Genomic DNA, 21,702 nt, shown 5'->3' with positions numbered 1-21,702 from the left:
ATCAATCACATTTGTGAAATATGGCTTTACAAGAAGAAGTGGAAAGATTGGACTTTTGTTGACTTTGCTAAACATCTGGGGGACTGAAACACATATGCCCCACTTCCATGATATACATGTTTGGAAGGACACTGAAGAGAAGGAAGGGGGGATAGGTAACTAAGTAAAACAATTTTTGTTCTAAACAGTATCTGCATGGGACATTTCAAGATACAAACTGCACAGGATCATAGGAGGTTACTAGGTTAACAGACCCAGGGCTCTTACAAGCCTAGCCAAGTTCAGTGTTCCCAGGGGTGTCTTGATTCAAGCAGACACTAAAATCAGCACCTACTTCCCCTCTCCAAGAGGGACACAGATGGAACCCCTGGGGTGAATTTCCAGTTATCCAACCAATCGTCCAAATGTACTTAAATAGGGCCAATGAGTGGCTTTGTTTAACATGAATAGGTGGCTTGTTCCACAGGTGGAGCAACCTCTGTGAGGCAAATCTATCTCTCCAGCAGGTTCTGTTGATGTCACACACCAGGTTAAGGTCCTCTGAGCGAGTGGCCTGTGTGCCATTTGACTTGCGAATGTGCAGCATTTCCATCAAAGCTGGGTCAAAGACTGCTCTATATGCAAGGCATAGGTTGCCTCTGAGCAGTCTGTATGACACAGAGTAAAGTGACAATGACTTCAGTCTGTCCACATAACACAGATCTTGAAGACCCTGAATTTTCTTTGTTAAGGAACCTCTGTGGTATCTCCAATTGCTGCAGGTGTTTGGAAAGGAACATACCAAACGGAGCGTTGTACTCTATTATTGGCGTGATGAGGGAAGAGTACGGGGGGGGGGGGTTATAACCTCTTTTTTTCTGGAGGCAGTGCCCTTTCTTATAAGATGAGCAATATAAAATGCCTTTCTTAGCAGTGTGGAGACATGGTGATCGAAGTTAAGGTTGTTGTCAACCTGTGTGCCCAGATTTCTCACCACCAACTGTGTATGTTTGGGTATTGCTATTGATGTGGAAGTTTGCAGGAACATAACCCTTGCCAAAGGGGATGATGATCCATTTTTTTGCATTAAGTTTAAGACCATGACTTTGGCACCAGTAATTAGTCTGTGTAAGACCTTCTTGCAGGGTGTTGACATCACTAGGGGTTTCAATGATCGCTCCCAATTTGCAGTCATCAGCAAACGTTGTCAGCCACAGTCCTTTTAGTTTTAGCCTGCACTTTGGAGAAGTAGATTCCGAACAGTAGGGGTCCCAGAACCGAACCCTGTGGAACACCACTGGTTATGGGTCTGCTGGAGGAGGTGGAGTCCCCTATTTTTACTGTATGAGTTCTATCAGAGAGCAAGCTTGCTATCCACCTGACAATATATGGCTTGACACCCAGCTGGGTGAGTTTATCAATGATGCCTGAGTGGGGGATTGGGTCAAACGCCTTGGCTAAATCTAGGTAGGCTGTATGCACAGATTTGCCCTCGTCTAGGGCTTTGGTGACTGTCTTGAAGAAGTCCACCAAGTTTAACAGGCATGATCTCCCCTTGACAAAGCCAAACTTGATGGGGTTGAGCATATGGAGATTTCCTATATCTCTATTAATAAGGTCCATGATGATTCGTTCCATGGCTTGCAGATGAGGCTGGTTAGGCTAATGGGTCTATAGTTCCCGGGGTTCGTGGATGCACCCCCTTTGTGCATAGGGATAATGGTAACGGTTTTCTATTCCGCTGGGACAAAGCCAGTGCTTAGGCTGTGATTGAAAAGCGTGCTCATTGGTGATGGTAATTCCTGTTTTAACCCATGCAGAACACAGCCCTGTTGTAAAGGAAAGCACTTTCAGTTAGTACTATATGTGATAAAAATGCTAAAGTAAATAAGTGCCTTTTTTTCTTTTATGGTTTTAAGAAATGTAGGAAATACAACATAAAAAGAGAAGAAAGACTGGACAAAAACATATTTAAGTTAATATGCTGTAATGTTGAATTGCTAAGGTGGCGGATGGTGTGTAAAAGTGCACAGATTGTAATATATGTAAACTGACATGTTCTCTCTTATTTTGCATAGGTGAATGTTTGGATTAAGGCCTTGGCTTAATCCAATAACAAGTTTTTTTGTGTAAGCAAGTAAATAAGAGGACAATGAACATAATGAAATGCAGCAAATAAATGTTCAGTGTTAAGCGGAGAGGTTTGCAGAGCTGTAGGTACCTGTGTTTCCATGGAGACAGGCGGACTACTGGGGGAAGCAATAAAAGCCAGAACATTTTTTAAGGCTAAAAGTTAATGTTGTCTGAAGGCATATAAGCTGTTTTTCACATATGGGAAGGGAATGAAGATAAGACAAGAACAGACAGCTATTAGTATAAGTAAGAGCAAAGGCTGTAACATGCGTCTTAGCATGGATAATCTTAATGTTAGGTTAAGTTATGCCTGTGTGTGAAGCTGTCCATTTCAGACAACTGTTCTTATCAGGAGGGTTAAACCTGAAGACGTACATAGCTCTGCCTGTTTGTTTTAAGTTTATATGTTATGGAGGTTGTGTTTTTTTTCTTCTTCAAGGGTTTTCATTAAAACAAAAAGGCTTGTAAAATGTGACACAGGTTCAAATAGAGATAAGACAAATTTGGAAAGACGTTAGTATGTGAATTTGATAAAGAAAGGATTTCAGAATGGATAATCAGTAGAATATCAGTGACAAAGAAAAAGAGGAGTACTTACCCTGTTATAGGAGCTCCAATAGTGATAGAAGAGGGGGAAAAAAGCAGTAATGGCAGATTTGTGGTATTAAGAGGCTACTAGCAAGGGAATATTACACTGACATGAATTTATATTCCACCTAAACTGCTATTAAGGAGCCTAAGAACAATTTGGGAGAAATCAGCTTTCAGCAATGAATATTACTTATAGGTGGGGGACTTGAACTTGATTTGAAACAGTGAGGATGTATCTGGGGGACCTAGAAAGGAAAATAAGAAGGTAGATTTTTGAAGAAACTTATGAAATATTTGGTATGGAAGATGTGAATCAGCAGTAGGAACTCAGAGAATTTATGTATTACTCCCAATAACTGGCCTAGATGTACACTTCATAAGAGCATGTGCATTTAATTGAAAGCTTTGACAGATATACAATAACTATTTCAGATCCTGCGCCAATATCAATTAAGATAGAAATGCAGTGTAATGAAATAAAAATGAGTCATTGACTCTTCCCCTCCTACCTGTTAAAAAGAGATGAATTTAAGGAATGGGTAGTGTAAATTATTCAAGATCTATTAGGGAACACAGAACTTTGTTAAGAAGTTATAGCTAGTGAGGGGGATAAAATGAAAGTGGAATTTAAAAATAGGGTAGAAAAAAAGAAAAAGAGATATGGTCAAGAAGTAACCAGAATTATTTAAAGGGGCTGGCAAAATATAAAGTATTGCAGAATAAGGGGAATTTCACAAAACAAGAAAGGAAAGTTGTGTACAATCGTACCATAACCATAGATGTCCTTCTCTTCCATGTTGCAGTATTCACTAGTGGGTTTACCCTTCTTCCCATCAGCTTGTTCGGCCAGGTTTCCAAAGTTTTTCCAGTCCCTGGCGGTGCGGACGTCTGATGTCATGGCAGGTACGTGGGCCATAAACGTGACATCTGCGTGCACCAGTCCTCAGAACCAAGGTGCCCCAGACGGGGCCAGTCCTGATGGCATAGCCTGTATAGGAGCCAAGGAGAGCAGGGGAATGGAGAGAGGGAAGGAATACTGCAACATGGAAGAGAAGGACATCTATGGTTATGGCAAGATTTTACACAACTTTCCTATCTCCTTCTATTCCAATGTTGCAGTACTCACTAGTGGGTGAGTACAAAAGTTCACTGGTGGCTGGGAGGTGGTCTAGATGAGGATTCCAGGAACCCATGCAGGATAGCCGGTCCTGGAGATGTGGTCCAGCTTATAGTGTCTGGTGAAAATGTGCACAGAGGACCAGGTAGCTGCTTCCAGAATGGAGCTAGTATCTAGACCTTTAAAGAAAGCTCTAGAGGAGGCCATGGCTCTTGCAGAATGGGCTTTGACATTGCCCGTTAGTGTCCTTCCATGGTGAGAGTAACAAAAGGAGATGGCCCTAGCAATGCAGGAAGAATGGTTTGTTTCCCCACAGCTTTCCCCAGAGCCTTGGGTGGAAGGAAACAAATAACTGGTCTGATTTGTGTATAGGCTTGGTCTTATGCAAGTAGAAATGAAGTTGCCTGTGGACATCTAGGGAGTGAAAGACTCTCTCACTGTCTCCCTGAGGGTTTGGAAAGAAGGTAGGCAGGTGAATAGCCTGACTTAGAGAGAGGTTATTGACCACTTTGGGAGTGAAGGAGGGAAGGATTAATCCTGAGGGTGACCCTGTCCATATGGAAAACTAGGAAGGGTGGGGTAGCCATAAGGGCTTGGAGCTCTGAGACCCTCCTGGGTGAAGTCAAAGCTACTAGCAAATACTGTTTTCCAAGTGCAAAATTTCAAGTCAGCCTTATCAGCTGGTTCAAAGGGTGGTAGAGTGAGTTTTTCCAGCACATAGTTAAGATCCTAGGGGGGAGAAGTCGGTTTTCTGTGGGGTCTTAAGTGTAAAACACCCTTTAGGAACAGCTTGGCTGGAAGTCTGAAAGCTAGTGGAAGCTCCAAAGGCAGGCAGGCAGAAATGGCAAACAGATGTGCTTTTATGGAGGAGTAAGACAAGCCTGTCTTCTGCAGTTTACACAGGTAAGACAGAATAAGAGGCAGGTCACTGTCCAGTGGCTCTACCTGTCTTTTGTGACACCAGATAGAAAACCTTCTCCATTTAGAGAGATATGATTTCCTTGTGTTTGGTTTCCTAGCCTTCTGCAGGACTGACAGCACGCCCTCATTGTACAGGTGTCTGAAGGGAATCAGATTCCTATCGGCCACAGAGAGAGGTGCAGGGATCTCCACTGTGGGTGAATCTGTGTCCCCTGGTGCTGTGTGAGTAGATCCATTGAGGGGGTAACTTGTGGCGACTGCCCTTGGATAGATGAAGAAGTAGGGGGAACCAGTGCTCCCTTGGCCAATAGGGAGTCAGCAACAAGATTTTTGGTGAGTCCTGCTGAATTTTCAGTAGGACACTCTGGATTAGAGGGCAGGGGGGAAGGCGTACAGGATTCTCCCCTTCCAAGACATTAATAAGGCATCTGTTTGAAGAGCCTTCAGGTCGTGAGTTCTGGAGCAATAGCTCTGGAGTTGCCTGTCTGTGGAGGAGGTGAACAGGTCTATCTGTGGAATACCCCACCTGTGGATCAAATCTAGGAATGCCTCCCCTTGACAGCATTCATTCACGACTGTCTGAGGAAGTTCTGCTTAAGCAGTCTGCCTGACAATTGTGTTGGGATGGGATGTAGGTTGCCTGGAGGGAGATCCCCTGGGAGACAGCCAGATTCCATGCCTGTAGGGCTAGCCTGCAGAGGAGGTATGACTTCGTCCTTCCTTGCTTGTTCAGGTACCACATCACTGTGGTGTTGTCTGTGAAGATCTTCAGAATGCCCTGTCTGAGGAAAGGTTGAAAGGCCTGCAGGGCAAGAAGTATAGCTGACATTTCCTTGATGTTGATGTGCCATTGTTTGTGTTTGTATGTCCACAAACCTTGCACTGTTCTTGTGTCCAACATTGCCCCTCAGCCCAGATCTGACACGTCTGTGTGCATGATCTGAGAAGGGAAAAGCCCGGGTTTTGGGCAATCTGAACCAGCCACCACATCAGCTCTTGGTGGAGGCAGGGGAGGAGTGGGATCCTGAACTTGAGGGGATGTGAGTGCTGGGTCCATACTGAGCGTGGATACCACTGCATTTTACTCATGTGTTACCTTGCCAGGCGTAGCATGGGAATAGTGGCTGCCATGTGCCCAAGAAGTTTGAGGAATTTCCTTGCAATCAGGGCGGGTGAAAGGAGGGCAGATTGAAGTTGTTGGGTCAGGGGAAAGCACTTTTTCTTGAGGCAGGAAGGCCATCCCATCCTGAGGTCTGTTCTGATTCGGCATCCTCGGAAGACAATGTCTTGGGTAGGATTTAGTTTGGATTTGGGGAAGTTTATGTGGAACCCTAGAGACTGCAGCAGGAGGTCCTTTGGTGTGGGCAAGGATGGTTTGTCTGTCTGCTGCTTGAATGAGCAGGTCGTCTAGGTATGAGAAAATTTGCATACCTCTTGTTCGGCAGTAAGCAAGGACTGAGGCTAGGCATTTTGTAAATACCCTTGGTGCAGTGGAGAGCCCAAAGGGCAAGGCACAGACTGAAATTGCAAGGAGCCTGCTTTGAATCTGAGGAATTTTCTGGAGGACGGTTTTATGGGAATATGTAGATAGGCCTCCTTGATGCCCAGGGTCACCATGAAGGCCTGGGGAAGGATGAGGGGAAAGAGAATGGGTAGTGTTATCATCCTGAAGGAGGGGACCTTCAGGAATGGGCTGAGGCAGGAAAGGTCTAAGCTGGTCACTCCTTCCTGGGCACGAGAAAAATTCTGGAGTAGAAGCCTTTCCCTTGAGCAGAGGGGGGTACAAGTTCTATGGTGTCCTGGAGCAACAGGTTGTTTAGGACCTCGGGAAGGAGGGACCACTGAGAGGGGGTAGGTAGTGGTATAGGAAGTTTTGGGAGAGGAGACATCCAAGACATGAAGTAACCCTCCTTCAAAATAGACAAAACCCATTTGTCGGATGTCACTAGGGCCCATGCAGGGAGGCAGTGAAAGAGACGGGAGGATAGAGGTATGGTGGGGGGGGGGGGGCAGGCAGTCAGATGCTGCCTGTCCTTTCTGGAAAGTGGGGTCTCTGGCTGAGTAGACTGTCGCCTGTGTGGTCTTCTAGACCTGGAGGGGGCAGAGGGCCTACAAGACTTCCTTATAAATTGTGTCCTGGCCGGACAGTTCCTCTGAAATTTTGGGACTGTTGAGGCAAGTAGATGCTTTAGATTTTGGAGCTCTTTCCCGTTTTGGTGAAGTGACTTGAGGAGATCAGCCACCTTGGAGCCAAAAAGGGCAATATGATCCAAAGGAGCATCCAAGAGTTTGGCCTTAAAGTCATCCGGTAGAGGCTTTAATCGCAGCCAGGAGTATCTCCTCAATACAGAGGCAGATGCAGCTGACCTGGCAGAGGCCTCCGCTGCATCATATGCACACCTTAGGGAATGTTTATTGACTTGGAAGATGAGTCCAAGCAAGGAAGACAGGGATGCCTTTGCAGAGCAGTCAGGGATCTCATTGAGTTCCTTAGAAGCTTTATCCAGTAAGGCCAAAGATTATTTGGCGATGTGTGACTGGTAATTTGTAGCCCTAAAGGCTAGGGTAGCCAAAGTGTATAGCTTCTTCCCCCACCTCTCCATGGCCTTGCTGTCTTTATCTGCAGGCAGGACAGTGGTAGTAGGGAGAAGTTTGGTAGCCCTATCAGTAGCAATAGAAATAGTTGCTGGGTCAGCTGGCGGGTATTTGAAAAGGAATTTTTCTGCATCAGGTACCCTATACAACCAGTCCGCCCTTCTAGGGGCAGGTGGATGGGAATCTGGGTTCATGCATGCTGCTGCAAAAGCATCCAGGAAGGTAGGCTGGACAACAGGAATAGGGGCCGGGTTAGGAGATTCCATCTGAATCAGGTCATAGAATCTTTTTTTGAGCCTCAGACATGTTTGAGCAATCCTGTTTAAAATGTTCCCTCATAAGATTGACTGTGTCCCTGAAGGTAAGGTTTTCCACAGGGGAGTCCGTTTCTGCAGAGGCTTCTTCTGGGGATCCATACCCCAGAGGGGAAGAAATTTGTGAAGAGTAAGACAAGGAGTCCTCTGAGGAGTCAGACATTTCCTCTTCTGCAGGTCGGCTAGGAGTTGTCTCAGGCTGAATAGGCCTGGGACTAAGAAGAGGTGGAGCAACATGAGGGAGGTCTGGCGTAGGCCTAAGGGCCAGGAAGGCATTGTAGAGGCTCTGACTGAAGGCCTGCCAGCCTGGCAAGGCCTCTGGGGTTGAAGCGGTATGCTCGTCTTCTGTTTTTTCTTTGTAGGCCTAGCTGACGTCTGGCTGGCAGTCGGCCTTGAAGTCATAGAAGGAGCGGCTGAGCCCTGCTCCGAAGCGCTCATCCCAGAAGTTGGTTCCCCCCTGGCATTTGAATCAGGAACTGGGATATCCTCCCCAGACGTGTCGTCCACTCTGGATTGTGCGGTCTCCTGAAAGGTACCTGCTTTATCCGAAGTGGCAGATGCCGGTTCCTCGGCCAAGCTAACGGTGGCTACAGGCTGCGCAGTGGAAGAAGACGGCCGTGTGGGCTTGGCCCTCTTCCTGGGTGGTTCGGACGGGGCTTCCGTTCAGAGAGTGATCTGTCTAAGGAGCTAGTTTTCAAGGTACAAGTCAAGGGCCTGAAGTCTGCGATGAAAGGTATTAGGGACGAACAACTTACAAATGGTGCAGTTTTTATAATCGTGATCCTTACCCAAACAAAAGAGACACTGGTTGTGGGTGTCTTTGTGGAGAACCTGGCGACATAGTTGCACTTGCTCTTACCGGACGTTAACAGACTACAGTAAATACAAAAGGACTGAAGAAAATCCCCAATGGGGCACGTATCTTAATGCAAAACTGATCTGACATCCGAGATTAGCAGGAACACCCGGCGTACGGCTGGCGGCTGAAAAGTTCTAAGGACTGATGCGCACAGACGTCACATTTATGGCCCACATACCTGCCAACACGTCAAACGTCTGATGCACCATCAGGGACTGGAAAAGCTTTGGAAACTTGGCCGAACAAGCTGATAGGAAGAAGGGCAAACCCACTATTGAATACTGCAACATTAGAATAGAAGGACATCATATGCAAATGCAGAGTGCTAAAGAGAAAACAAGGGAGTATCTAGATAATATGCACGAGTTTAGAAAGATTGCTATTAAGCAACTGTTTTTTGATAACTCCACAGGACAAACACTCAACACAAAGACATAGGCAACAGAAAGCAGAAAGGGTTGTTGCCAAACTTTGGGAGCTTATAACAAAAAAATTAACCAGAGATCCCCCGCAAGGGTATATTAAGAGATATTCTGGAAATTTTATGAAACCTTGTATAAAGCAGAAGAATCTGGAAATCAAGAAAAAGTACAAATGGAAATATTTATAGAAAAGTTAAGTATGCCACGCTAAGAATACTTGAGGCTCAATAATTAGTTAAGACAAGTGGAGATGAGATAAAAATGGTGATGTACAATCTACAGGAAAGTCCAGAGGCTTAGATGGTATTCTTGTGGAAGTATGGAAGCTAAGTGGGAAGAAAGTGATAATGATCTGGAAGTTTTTTAATAGTACTTTAAAAGGAGGAGAAGCACCAACATCCTGGAAGAAAGCTGTGGTGGCTGTAATGCCTAAAGATGGTAAAGACCCATTAGATCCAACTTCATACTGGCCCATTTCAATTTTAAACCATGATTATTAAGTGTTTATTAATAGCTAAAACATGCCAAAACTGATAGATATGGATCAATGTGGTTTTGTGGAAGGGAGGCAAACACTTAACATTAACAGAACAATGATGATCCAGAGGGAAGCAAAACGTAAGAAAATACAGCTTTTGCTGGATGGTCTTGATGCAGAGAAAATGACAGAGTAAACTGGGATTTTATGAGTAGGGCAAGGGAACGATTTGCATTTCCTGATACAATAATAAGGTAAATAAGGAAGATATATGAGGGATCAAGGGCACAAACTAAAGTAGTAGGGTTCCTCCCTGACAAGTTGCACTTGAACAGAGGAACCAGACAGGGTGTCAGCTTCTCCTTTGTTATCTGCAATTACATTTGGGGCCATTGGCAAAGAAAATAAGGGATTCAGAAATTCAAGGATATAACTGGTATGGTAATCAAGAAAAATTGGCTTTATTTGCAACCAATATATTATGTTGTACCTTACAAAACAAAAAAAGGACATATCAGTGTTGTGGAACATTGAGACAATTTTTTTCAGGGTATAAAATTAATATAAAAAAAGGCTATAGCTGTAAGCTACGTAACAAAGCATGAATTGGTTCAGCAGTACCCATATTTACGGGGACACAATAAAATTAAGAAATTAGCTGTACGTTTTAAAAAGGATCCTGTTATGGCAATTAAAGATATGTGTGAAGAGACTAACCAAAAGATAATACAAAAACTGAGAAACCGGAAGCTCTTGTTTATGGATATGGATAGCAAGATACAAGAAGTGAAAATGTTTTTATAGTCTCTTTAGTTTTACATACAGGCCAGGCACAGTCTTATCAACCAGGGGAGAAGTTGTGGACATTAATTAAGATAAGACTTGAAAGATTTTATCTGGAAAGGAAAGACGGCGAGGGTCAAGTGGGGTATGTTAAACCCTCCAAAAGTAAAAGGTGATTTAGGATTACCTGATTTAAAGGGATACTTTAGAGCTATGCAGTTAAGGCTCACATACATAATACCAGCAGAAAGATACAATTAAAAATAGAAAGGGATAATGATGACGTAGGGGGGAAATTCAAGAAATAAGGAGAGAATTGGATTTTGGATGCATATCCTTATGGAGAATAGAACAGCCACACAGAGCATTATATTCATAAAGTAGCAGAAAGTATTCTAAGAACTAAACAACTGTGAGACTGGAGAAAGGAAATTCTTCCAGCAGGGATAACTGCAAGAGAATACAGAGAATGCGCAAGAGGGGCCTGGAGTTTACAGGAGGAAACTGGCAGAAGAACTAAAGTAATGGAAGCAAGTAACTAGAGAAGGAAAGATAACACAAAGGGAAGAGGCTATGAAGACATTTGGACTGTAAGCTAGAGACTGCATTCCCTATGGTGATGGATGGATATCAGAGTATAGGCAAAGAGAAAGGGATAGAGGAAATGTAAATCAAAGATCTGCTCTGGTAGTTTTGAGTTGAATCTAAAACAGAAGCTGCTGTTAAAAAAGGGATAATTATTGGGGCATATAAAATATTGTACAATAACTATAGGGATAAATCAGAGAAGGTTAGAAAGAATTGTTGCGAGAGACTGGATAAGTAATTCCCAAGGAAACAACTGGATGACATATGTATGGCGCAGATTTTTGCTTGGAAGTGTTTGCATAGATATTTTTATACACAAAGCAAACTCCAAAGAATTTTCTACAGGTAGATGGCAAATGTTGAAGGTGTGATGAGGAAGAAATAGGTAACTGGCAGCATATGTTTTGGAAAGTAACGAGTTGGCAAACTGTAAATAATCCCTACAGAGTACTCTTTTAGAAATATTGGGTGGGCAAATGTGTGTAAATAAGGAAATTATTAATTTACTCATTCATTTATTTTTGAGCTGAGATACAGGATCAGAAATGCCCAGACACAGTAAGGCTTTAAGTTTAATTCTGGTGGCTACCAAAAAAGCAATTACTAGACAATGGAAATCAATATCTAAACCAACTGTACCTGAAGTAGTGAATACTGTAACACAGAAAAACGAACTGAAAGTGGGATCATTAAAAAAGGTAGAAGAACTACACAGAAATGTAATGTTGGAATGATGATAATTGTATAAAGGCATGTCTATGATGTATAACGTTTGCAACTGTGAACATGTTAACAATGGTATGCTTTCTTTTACAAAAATGTATGTTTGCCTATATCTTGCGTGATGACTCAAAGGTGTTGAAATGAAAAACTTAACTGTTAATGTTGGCTTTGTCACAAACAAATCTGTCTGCTGTAATGGAGTCATATTAGAGTAAATAAATGTAGGTACCTGGTGGCTGTCGACAAATGTAACAGGTGTACTTTTCTGGCACACTATCTTCTAGAAGCCCCATACAGACTCCATGCTGCCAGCACATGCATTCTTCACACTGTAAGAGAAACACATTAAAAAGTATTCTATCAGTGACAATATACCTTACAGACTACTCTGACTTAACTGTCTAAACATAACTGTTCAAAAACTCATTTTGTTTCATAAAGGTTTAGTAAAATTCCTTTAGAAAACTCTACTTGATGGGTAACCACATCTGCAAAGTTTTATAATCCACGATAATTAAAGTCTTCAGTTTTCAAAGCACTAGTCTGACGACTCAGCTGTAGAAGCAGTATAAGAAATTCATGCTTGGATTAAACACCTGAGATACCTCATCAGTAGAACAAAGTAAAATACAGCAGTACATGGAAAGTACAGTAATGCAAGGACACGAACACCATAAACAACAGCTAATCTGTGCAGGGACCCACCTTATTGGGTCTATGATTGGGATATCCTCTCTTCCTCTCTCAATGTTACTATTTTTACTCAAACTCCTGAGCATGCCAAGAAGACATGATCTGCAGCAGAGGGGTGTTTAGCCTCAAAGTCTGGCAGTTTGCCCAAACACATTTCTTACAAATCAAGGAAAAATGAAGATCTGGCACCTATACGATACAACTATATACAAATATAAACTTTCCCAACTTATGGGAATCTCCAAAAGCAGCTAATGACTTGTGGGGTTAGCTAGATAGAGGGGGGCAAGAAAATAACTTGAACCCATCAATGTGTGCTGCGCCCCCTTAACAGAGCCTCTGATAAAGACTGTACTCATTCACCTGACACTGGGGACTGTTCTCAGTGGCCTATGATAGATAAGAATCTCAAGCAGTACAGAAATCCCAGTGAGGCAAGAGCTGAGAAATGGTAAAGAAGTAAAGGCTGAGTCTTGAAGTACTAAAGGCCTATTTCCCAGACTCATGGATGAAAATGTAAATTAATGACCAAGTAGCAAGAGCATAAACATCCAAAATGGAGACCTATGAAGTTTAACAGGAGAACCAAGTACTCCCCGTCAGAGTGACCTCTAATGTGAAGTTTGCTAACTGATAGCAGAAGGCACTAAAACTGGCACTTTACTTGGAAAAGGTTTGCTAATTAACTGCCCAATAAACATGTTCTCCTTACAGAAAAGCATACTAACAATGGCTCCATTCTTTCAGAGTTCACAAGGTTATTCAGGTAGAACACGAGCTGAAGTGTCAGTGCACATCTAGGGTGTGAAGGTCGCGCTCCCTCTATTACTCTGTTGGTTACTGCTTCCACAGTGAAAAAACAAGAAATGGATGGACTGATTCTTTTAAAGGCATATGTGGTCCTTAAGACAGCCAAGTCATATATGACAATGAAGCCCCCCAGAGCTTGTGGCCAGAAAACATGGCCATCAGGAAAAGCATTTTTCAATACAGAAACTTCAATGAGTCCGAAAAAAAATAGATTTGAATGAGAGGGACAGGCAGATGTGTCAATCATGCAATTCAAGTCCCAGGTAGGATTCTTTAAAGGAAGACAGACATGAATCACTCCCTTAAAACAAAAACTCCACCACCTCCAATGTACTTAATTTCATCTCAGAATTATTGTCCTCCTTGTTTTACCGAAATGTTATTCAGCAACCAGGAACCTCTCAGTACAGTTCCCTTCCAGTTGTTTCTTTGTTACAGATAATGAATGTTCCCACATTTTTATGATCCATAAAAGAAATGTAATCACCCCATATGGCATAGGCTAACACAGCGCACACACACTGCAATATTCATTACTGGTCCCTGTCCAGAATTTTACTTCATGAAACTTTACCTTGCTGAGGTCCTAAGTTCTATACAAGTTTCTCAAACAATGAAGATTAATTTTAGTTGTTAGTATATGCTTTACAGGAACACAAATGGATTGTACTCCAATTCTACATTATTCTACAGTCATTACTGGTCATGGAAGTCCTGGTTTCATCCATGTGAAGTAGGTGTGTAAAGGGTTATCCTAGTAGATGTCTTGAGTACTAAGATTACAGCTGCAGCATTATTTGACCTACTGTGTAAGCTGATGTTCCCAAAATGACAAGACCCAAACAGCTCTGGAAAGTCTTAACTCAGACTGGTTTTCCCAAGTTCTTGTTGAAATTGTGAGGCTCACAAATGCAATCTTCGAAACAGTGAGACTAAATGTGCGCTGAAGGAAATATTTAAGTCAAAGACTGTGGCACTTCAGAATATCCCTCTTGTTTTGGAGGTAGAGTGGGGACAGGTGATCCGCTGTGGTGACCCCTAACCGTGAAAAAGCCGAAAGAAGCAGAATATATTCAAGTAGCAGGGGTGTAGGGAGCATATAAAATTAACAGGGATTAGTTCTAACAGCAACCAAACCCTAATGGTACAGTTTGACTATCAAAGACACCCTCTGCCTGGGGTAACAGTCAAAATGAAAATGTTTTTCCAAGAAATAAAACTGAAGCCACAATCACATCAAACAGGTAAGCATAAAATTCTTTAATAAAAAATTCAGATCCCAAGAAGAGGTCACAAGTTTTTCTAACCAGCCTAAGGTGAAATACCCCATTAAGAAAAAAGCTTGGCTATTAGTAGTGATAATGAAGGACAGCTGAAAAGAAAGCACTCTGAAACAGCAAGCGGAGGACCCTTCACTGAATTGTTTGAGAGCCCAGTGGAACAACAGGCATAAACACGGCTTGATCACCTGTTGCTTAAACTTGCATGAAGGGGACAATTTGCAATGTTATGTTCAGGCCCAAGGCACAAAAGGCATTTGTTGCGGAAATCTTTTGTTCCCACACACTATGCATTTATTTACTTTCTCAGTAGCTGGCATATAGCCTTAACACCCAAAGGCTTCTGCTACCAAGCAGGAAAATTTGACACAAATTAGACAAGAATCATCTCCCAATGAGGCAGTTATCTGCTCATCTATATAACCCAGATCAAACTAATTGACTGATGATACTTCCATATCGGGGAATTCAAACTTGAGCAAACAGCAACAAAAAAATAAATTTACAGTACAGATTTTCAAGTATTCCCATTGTTGAAGTAGTAAAGTACAGCTGTGTAACAGCTTACCATAACAGTAGATGTCCAACTGATCACTGCTGCAGAATTTCAAACTGTTAAGGTTATCTCACCAAATAACCTAGATGCCTGTCCAGGGTACTAAAGTAAAATCCTTCCATACAGCCATATGTCTGACATTATGACCTCAGTCCTTGGGTGTAAGCATACATACGCAAACGTATGACCATAAATCCTCAAACTATCTCCTAGCCAGGAAGCCAGCAGAAGCACAAGAAAAAAAGAAGTAGGTCAGCTAAGAAGGGAAAAACAAGCAAGATAATCCCCTCAGTCCAAAAGGGGGAAAAATCAGTTACAAACAGCAGCGGGAAGACAGGTGGGAAGGAATACTGCAATAGTGATCAGTAGGACATGTACCATTACTGCAAAGTTCTTACACAACTGTACTATGTTCACCCTTAGATCATTGTTGCAGTACTCCAAACAGCTGGGTGACTCCCAAAGCTTATGATGAAAGAAGAGTGATAGGATATTGTATAGGAAAACTATCCAGTAAACCAGAAAGGGCTGGCCTGGCAAAAGCAGTCCTGGATCTAGAATAGGCATCCATTCTGTAATGTTTTGCAAATGTGTGTACAGAAGACCAAGTAGTTGCTTCAACAAAGGTCGCAGAATCAATAACCTTTGCAAAAGGCTACTGCTCTGGTAGAATGTGCCTTTACTGGACAGGTAAGGGGTCTGCTGTACTGAGTGTAGCAAACAGCAAAGGTTTGGACATACAGTTATAACAATAGTTTATTTAGAAACTGGGTTCCTAGTTTTGAATCCTGGAATGACAGAAATAGTTGGTCCAATTTGCGAATAAACTTTTGTCTTATTTAATTATAATCTGAGATGTCTACGGACATCAAAGGAATGAAGGATCCCTCCATCCCCACCCCCCATTTTATGGATTACAGAAGAAAGTGGGTAGGTTAAAAGGCTGATTAAGGGACAGTTCATTTACCGCTTTATGCATGAAAGTGGGACTGGCCCTTAATGACTCCTTATCCTTGTGAAAAATTAGGAAGGAAGGGCCTGCAACTCTGAGATTCTGACAGAACGGCTTTCCAAGTACAGAATTTGAGAGAAGCAGAGGTTCTGGCTCAAAGGAGAGAAAGAGCAAGTTTTTTCCAGCATAAATTGAAATCCCAAGCAGGGGAACAGCTTTTCTATGTAGCGGCAAGTGTAGTTCACCATTAAGGAAATGTTTAACCTCTATCCTAGCCAGAAGAGGAGAATCCAGAGATAGAAAAGCAGATATAGCGGACATGTGTGCCTTAATAAATGAGTATGTTACTCCAGATTTCAGTAGCTTGCACAAACAGGAGAGAGGACCAGTGTGATGTTAACTAGAACGGGGTTCTATTTCTCTCTCTCTTTTTTTTCAGACAGATACCATACTGAAAATATTTTCCAATTGTCTGTGAAAGATTTTCTGGTGGAAGAATGCCTCATCTCCTGGGGAAACTTCACCATGTCCTAAGAGAACTGGTGTCTAAAAGGGGGTCAGAATCCTATTATCCATATGGTACTTATCTATTTAATGACATTTGATAACTGGGACAGTACGAATAGGTAGGTGCCCATTTTCAGCAGAGGCCCAGGGAGTAAAGCTCCAAAGTATTACAAAAACATTTCAACAATAATTTTATGTATAATTTAAATAATTATACCAAATTAGACAAAGTGCCAACACTGGTTAAAAATAGATACAACTTAAACAGCAATGATTTAATATAGACAAATTTAAACAGTTTACAGAAACTGAAGGTAAGTTAGTATAATACAAACAGGAACTGCAACATGAAGTCAGACAAAAAAAAAACAGGGTGACTGTATATTTAGATAACAGTATCAGGGGAGAGAGAGGTTGAGGGATAATAGGTTCAGATGAGGACTCAAGTCCACTATGGAGGGAAGTTTCTGGAAATGGCCCTGGGTTGAATGGAAGAGAAGGGGGGACCAATGCTGCCTTGGTCTAAAGGCAGTCACCAAGTAGGAGCTCTGGGCATCCCTTTTGTATATTTAGCAAGACATTAGGAAGAAGAAGTGGAGGGAAGGCATAAAGATACTTCCATTTCCAAGGAAAGGACACTGCATACATTTTCTAAGCTTGAGGACTGTAGGTTCTGGGGCAGAAAAGTGGAAGTTGTTTGTAGCTGATGGAGGCAAATAGATCCCCACCTGTGGCAACCCCCACTTGGGGACTACATCTAGGAAGCTCTCCCTGTTTAGCATCCATTCTTGGGAGTCTTCTCTTGATCTACTTAGACTGTATGACAAGGTATTAACAAGTGGCAGAAAGTAAACTGCTGGGGGGGGGGGTTGCTTTTGTGACCAGCTCCCAAGCTAAAACAGCCAGTCAGCACAGCTGGCAAGATATGGTGCTCCTCTGCTTAAGTACCACATGACAGCGGTGCTGTCTGTAGACACTTTTAAAAGACCTGGTTTCCAATGGTGGCTGAAGGTCTGCGGAGGCTGTAGTAGTGTCCTTGAGATTAATGTGCCCTGGTTTTATGTTTTTTGGCCAATGTCCCTGAACTCTCAGGTTGCCTGTTTATGTTCCCCATGCATCATTTCATACATCTGTTTGCAGCTTCTGCTTTGGTGTCTGCAATTTGAAAGGTAGTCCATGGTTGAGCTTTATTTTCTGCTATCCACCAAATGATCTCCTTCTTTATCAAGGTATGAGTGGAAGAAGTGCATCCAGTGGATGTGAATGTTGGGATCAGGTGGGCTTCAGGTACCACTTCATCTTCCTCATGTGCAATCTGGCGAAAGGAACCATGGGTGTGGTTGCTGCCATGAGTTCCAGAACTATAAGGAATTCCTTTGACATACAGGACTGGAGAGGGAGAAGAGAGACACGAAGTAAGTGGACAGACTTTCCACTTTGACTGGTGGTTGTAGAGGAATATCTGTATTCCCTGTGACTTGCAGAAGGCTATGATGAGGGCGAGGCATTTTACGAAGACTATTGGGGCTGTAGAAAGCCCAAAGGGCAAAGCAAGGAAGTGAAAATGGGATAAACCAGCAGAAAACCTCAAAATTTCCCTGTAAGGTGAGAGGATAGGAATGTGGACGCAGGCATCCTTTAGAGTGAAGGACACTAAGAGGGCCACAGGCAAAATAAAATGTGACAGAGAATGAAGACATAACATTTTGAAAGAAGGGACGTGTAGAAAAGTGTTGAGAGTGGAGAGACCCAGAACTGGTCTCCTGTCTTTCTTTTCTTGGTACAAGGAATAGGATGGAACAGAATCCTTTTCATACGTACTGTGAGGGAACTGGCACTATTGTACCCTGCTGGATTAGAGCCTGGATGACAGCATAGAGCAGCTGAATCTAATTATGAGAAGGCAGAGGAATGCCTACAAATGAGGGAAGTTCTTTCCAAGTCATTCTGTACCCATGATGAATGACAGAAAAGATCCATTTGTGTCCTGTAACCAGTGTGTTGGGGATGTTAGGTTCGCCTTCTATGTGGCACATCTCATTACTAAGGGTTTTGCATCCAGGAAGAAAGAAGTCATTGTCTCCCTCTACTCTTCTCTCATTAGGCCAATCATTGAGTACAATGCCCCATTTGGCATGCACCTCACTAAACACCTGCAACAACTGGAGAGGCCACAAAAGTACATCACAAAGAGGATCTAGGCCTTAAACATTTGTCCTATATGGACAGACTAAAAAAACTCCAACTATTCTCTTTCTCATATCGCCTACTCAGAGGCAATCTATGCTTGACTTACAAAGCCATGTCTGACCCATCTCTGTTAGAAATGCTACAAATAAAGAAATCCCAATCTTTCCACACCACATGCTCCAGAGACCTCAACCTCATTACCACAATCAACAGAACTTGCTGGAGGGACAGGTTCAAAACCCAGAGACTGCCCATGCTGTGGCACAGACTTCACATACATGTCAAGCAGAGCACCTCACTGACCTGGCCCTCTTCAAGAGAAATCTTAATGAGTGGATGGGAAATAGAAAATTCACTCCAGTTGCTTTACTCGACAGAGGCACTGGGAACTAAGGTCGGCTGGCACAATGCCAGGGCAATCATATGGGCTAGGCTTGTAAAGGCTTCAGGGCCATTAGCCTAGTACATACCTATGAACCTATGAGGACAGCATTTTGGAAAGGGGAAGATGGAAGCAGAGGGTAGTCACAGACTTGTTTGGGTAGGAAAGCCTCCCAGATCTAGATTCCTCAGCAACCTCGTAAAATCTATCAGGCCTTTTAGGGGCTGGAGGCTACGAGTCAGGTGTTGTGGAAGTGGATGCAAAAGCATCCAGGAAAGCCTCTAGAACAGGTGATACAGAAGCATGGGGGGGGGAACAGCTCTAAAGTTGGGGTAGCCCCCTTAAAGGAGTAAGGCTTGAGTGCCATGATGGCTTTAAACAAGCCTAAGAGAAGTCCACCCACTTTTTTCCTGGGATGTCCGAGGGGCAGAAATGCTTTTGGTTTTCTGTTTCTTTTTCTTTGGTGTGATGTCTGCTTTTACTAACCAGTGAGGCTCTGACTCCTGACACACTTCGATGATTGATCCTGAGATTTCCTCCCAACAAAAATCTGCAGGATGCCATTTGGTCCCTCTAAAATAAAAATATGGAGTTACCCCTTTTCACCATCATCAGTAACTACAGTCACTTTGGACATGTACACTTTAGATGCCAAACCAGTCTCCAGTGAAGTCACAGTAGCAGGAGTCAGACATTTTATGGTGTGTACTGTGAGTTCTAAGGCTTCAGTGGGTATGCCTGAGTTTGGCTGAGCAGCAATGCTTTCATGCCTAGGCCTCTTAAATCTCTTTTTATGAACAGGCAGGACATCGGGGTAGAGGGGTCCAGCATCTTAACTTGGGTGAAATGCTTTAAACGCTGCTTTTCTCAATGAGTTCACTGATGAAAATTCAAGTCCTTAATGTCTTCGGGATAAAAGACTGGCAGATCGTACAGTTTTTACAACTGTGCTCTACCCCTAAGCAGAAAAGGCACTGGGAGTGGAGATACTTGTAGGGCCTCTGTCTACCACAAACACACTTTCCTTTCTAAGTTGACATCTAACAGAGCAACAAACAGCAATACAACTGAGAAAAAGAAAGGAAGGTTCCTCAACAGGGTACTTATCTGAACCAGTGAAGAGAAGGATGGGTGTGAGACCTGTATTTGGACTGGTGGTGAGACAATCTGGGGGGGGGGGGGGTTTAAGCACATATGTCCGCTTATGTACCCTTATGCCTGTGGGCTTAATTTATATGTCGACATATGGCTCTATGGAAGGATTCTGGCTTTGATACCTTAGTTGAATGTCTAGATTTGACAAGATAATACTGCAACAATGATCTAAGGAAGGACATCATCTTGGAACTTCTGCTACCAAAGGACCGGATATCTGGCCTGACTTTCACAGCTTTATACCCTTTCCTCTCCTAGCTGGGTGGATGTTATTCAGCCTGGACATCAGCACACCAATGGTTTATGTGACGCCCGTGCACTGGCCCAGCAATCAAGGAGCCTCAATCCTCACCACTAACACCAGTGAGGGGCGTTCATACAGGGAAAGGATAATAAATACACACAAAGTAGAGTACACTTTCCCTTAAAAGCACACAGAGATCACAGTCAGTCTGGGGCTGGTTTCTCCCTTTCTCTCCAGGTCCCCAATACGACTCCCCACTGGCACAGCTACAGGGCCAGATCTCAGCCTAGTGGGCAAGCTAAAACCTCCAGCACCATCTCTGTCCAACCAGTGCTTCGTGTCCCTGCCCAAGTAGCTGACACACACACACACACACACACACACACACACACACACACACACACACACACACACACACACACACTTTGAGATAAGAGTTATATACAACCACACAGACACTCCTGGGGAAGGCTGGCACAGGTTCTCCAGCTGTGCCCCTTTTACCCAGACTATACGGTAGTACCACTTGCCACCACCCAATAATATTTATCAACTACTAAAAAGGCTCTTAAGAAAGGGTGTCCAATTATTACTGTGTAATATTATTATCCAAACAGTAAGTGCAACTGAACAGTCAAGGCTTATTGGAGTGGCTTGGCCAGTATCACTAAATACATGCAATGTACTCTTAGAGCTTAAATTATCTCTACACAAAACAGTCACCATTGAAAGGTTTAAAGATATTTAATAAATAATAAAAACACGAGACAATACTTCTTATTACACAGTGCTAGTCACAAGTTCAGAGATCACAGAGAAATACTTAAAATAATACAGTAGAAAAGTTCTGACATCAATACAGAAAAAAATAATCTAATCTTCCTGGTTCCTAGCTATATCTAAGAGAAAACACAGCTCTAAAATAAACTTATATAAAGAACACAGGCAGAGTGCTGGTGAGGTGGATGTTCTCAAGACAAACGCTAAATGCTCTGAGTCTCTCTGTCCTTAAATTGATAGCACAGTAGCACTGATTTATTTCAGATTACATCATTTCTTTCTGGTTCCCAGGCTAACAGAAACTCAGAGGTTAATAGCCCTTTTGATCTTGCAGCAACTCAGGAAGCCAGAGCAATAAAAGAAATTATACATGTAAATTCTAGCCATTAACTCTGGCCTCAAAACAATAGGCAGAATGCCTCCCTCTAGACATCTCGGCTCAGAGTTTTAGATCAAAGAATTTCACAATGCTTGATTTATCAGCTTTCTTACAGCAGAGTGCACTGTTATTACATTTTTTTCAGTTCAACATCCAATACAGTCTTTTCACATTTAACAGAACAAGCCTGTGGCTTACATTAATGTTTACAAACGACAGAATTATCTACAAAATTCTATCTAGCTAGGCTGGCAGCCTTCATCTATCCTCA

The 21,702-nt window shown here is 42.8% G+C and overlaps 1 protein-coding gene across 1 annotated transcript in view; it reads right to left on the bottom strand.

Annotated features, from left to right (window-relative positions):
• The window catches only part of LOC122817033 (trichohyalin-like), a 1,834,860-nt gene that overhangs the window by 191,065 nt on the left and 1,622,093 nt on the right, over positions 1 to 21,702 (bottom strand). Inside the window, exon 16 of the mRNA XM_044090165.1 lies at positions 11,733 to 11,832. Coding sequence (XP_043946100.1) covers positions 11,733 to 11,832 — 100 coding nt within the window. The remainder of the gene's footprint in view (positions 1 to 11,732; positions 11,833 to 21,702) is intronic.

The sequence above is a fragment of the Protopterus annectens genome, chromosome 12.part0, assembly GCF_019279795.1.
Source record: "Protopterus annectens isolate FY-2018-M chromosome 12.part0, PAN1.0, whole genome shotgun sequence".
NCBI classification, from domain to species: domain Eukaryota; kingdom Metazoa; phylum Chordata; order Ceratodontiformes; family Protopteridae; genus Protopterus; species Protopterus annectens.
This window is presented reverse-complemented; position numbering and strand designations above follow the sequence as displayed.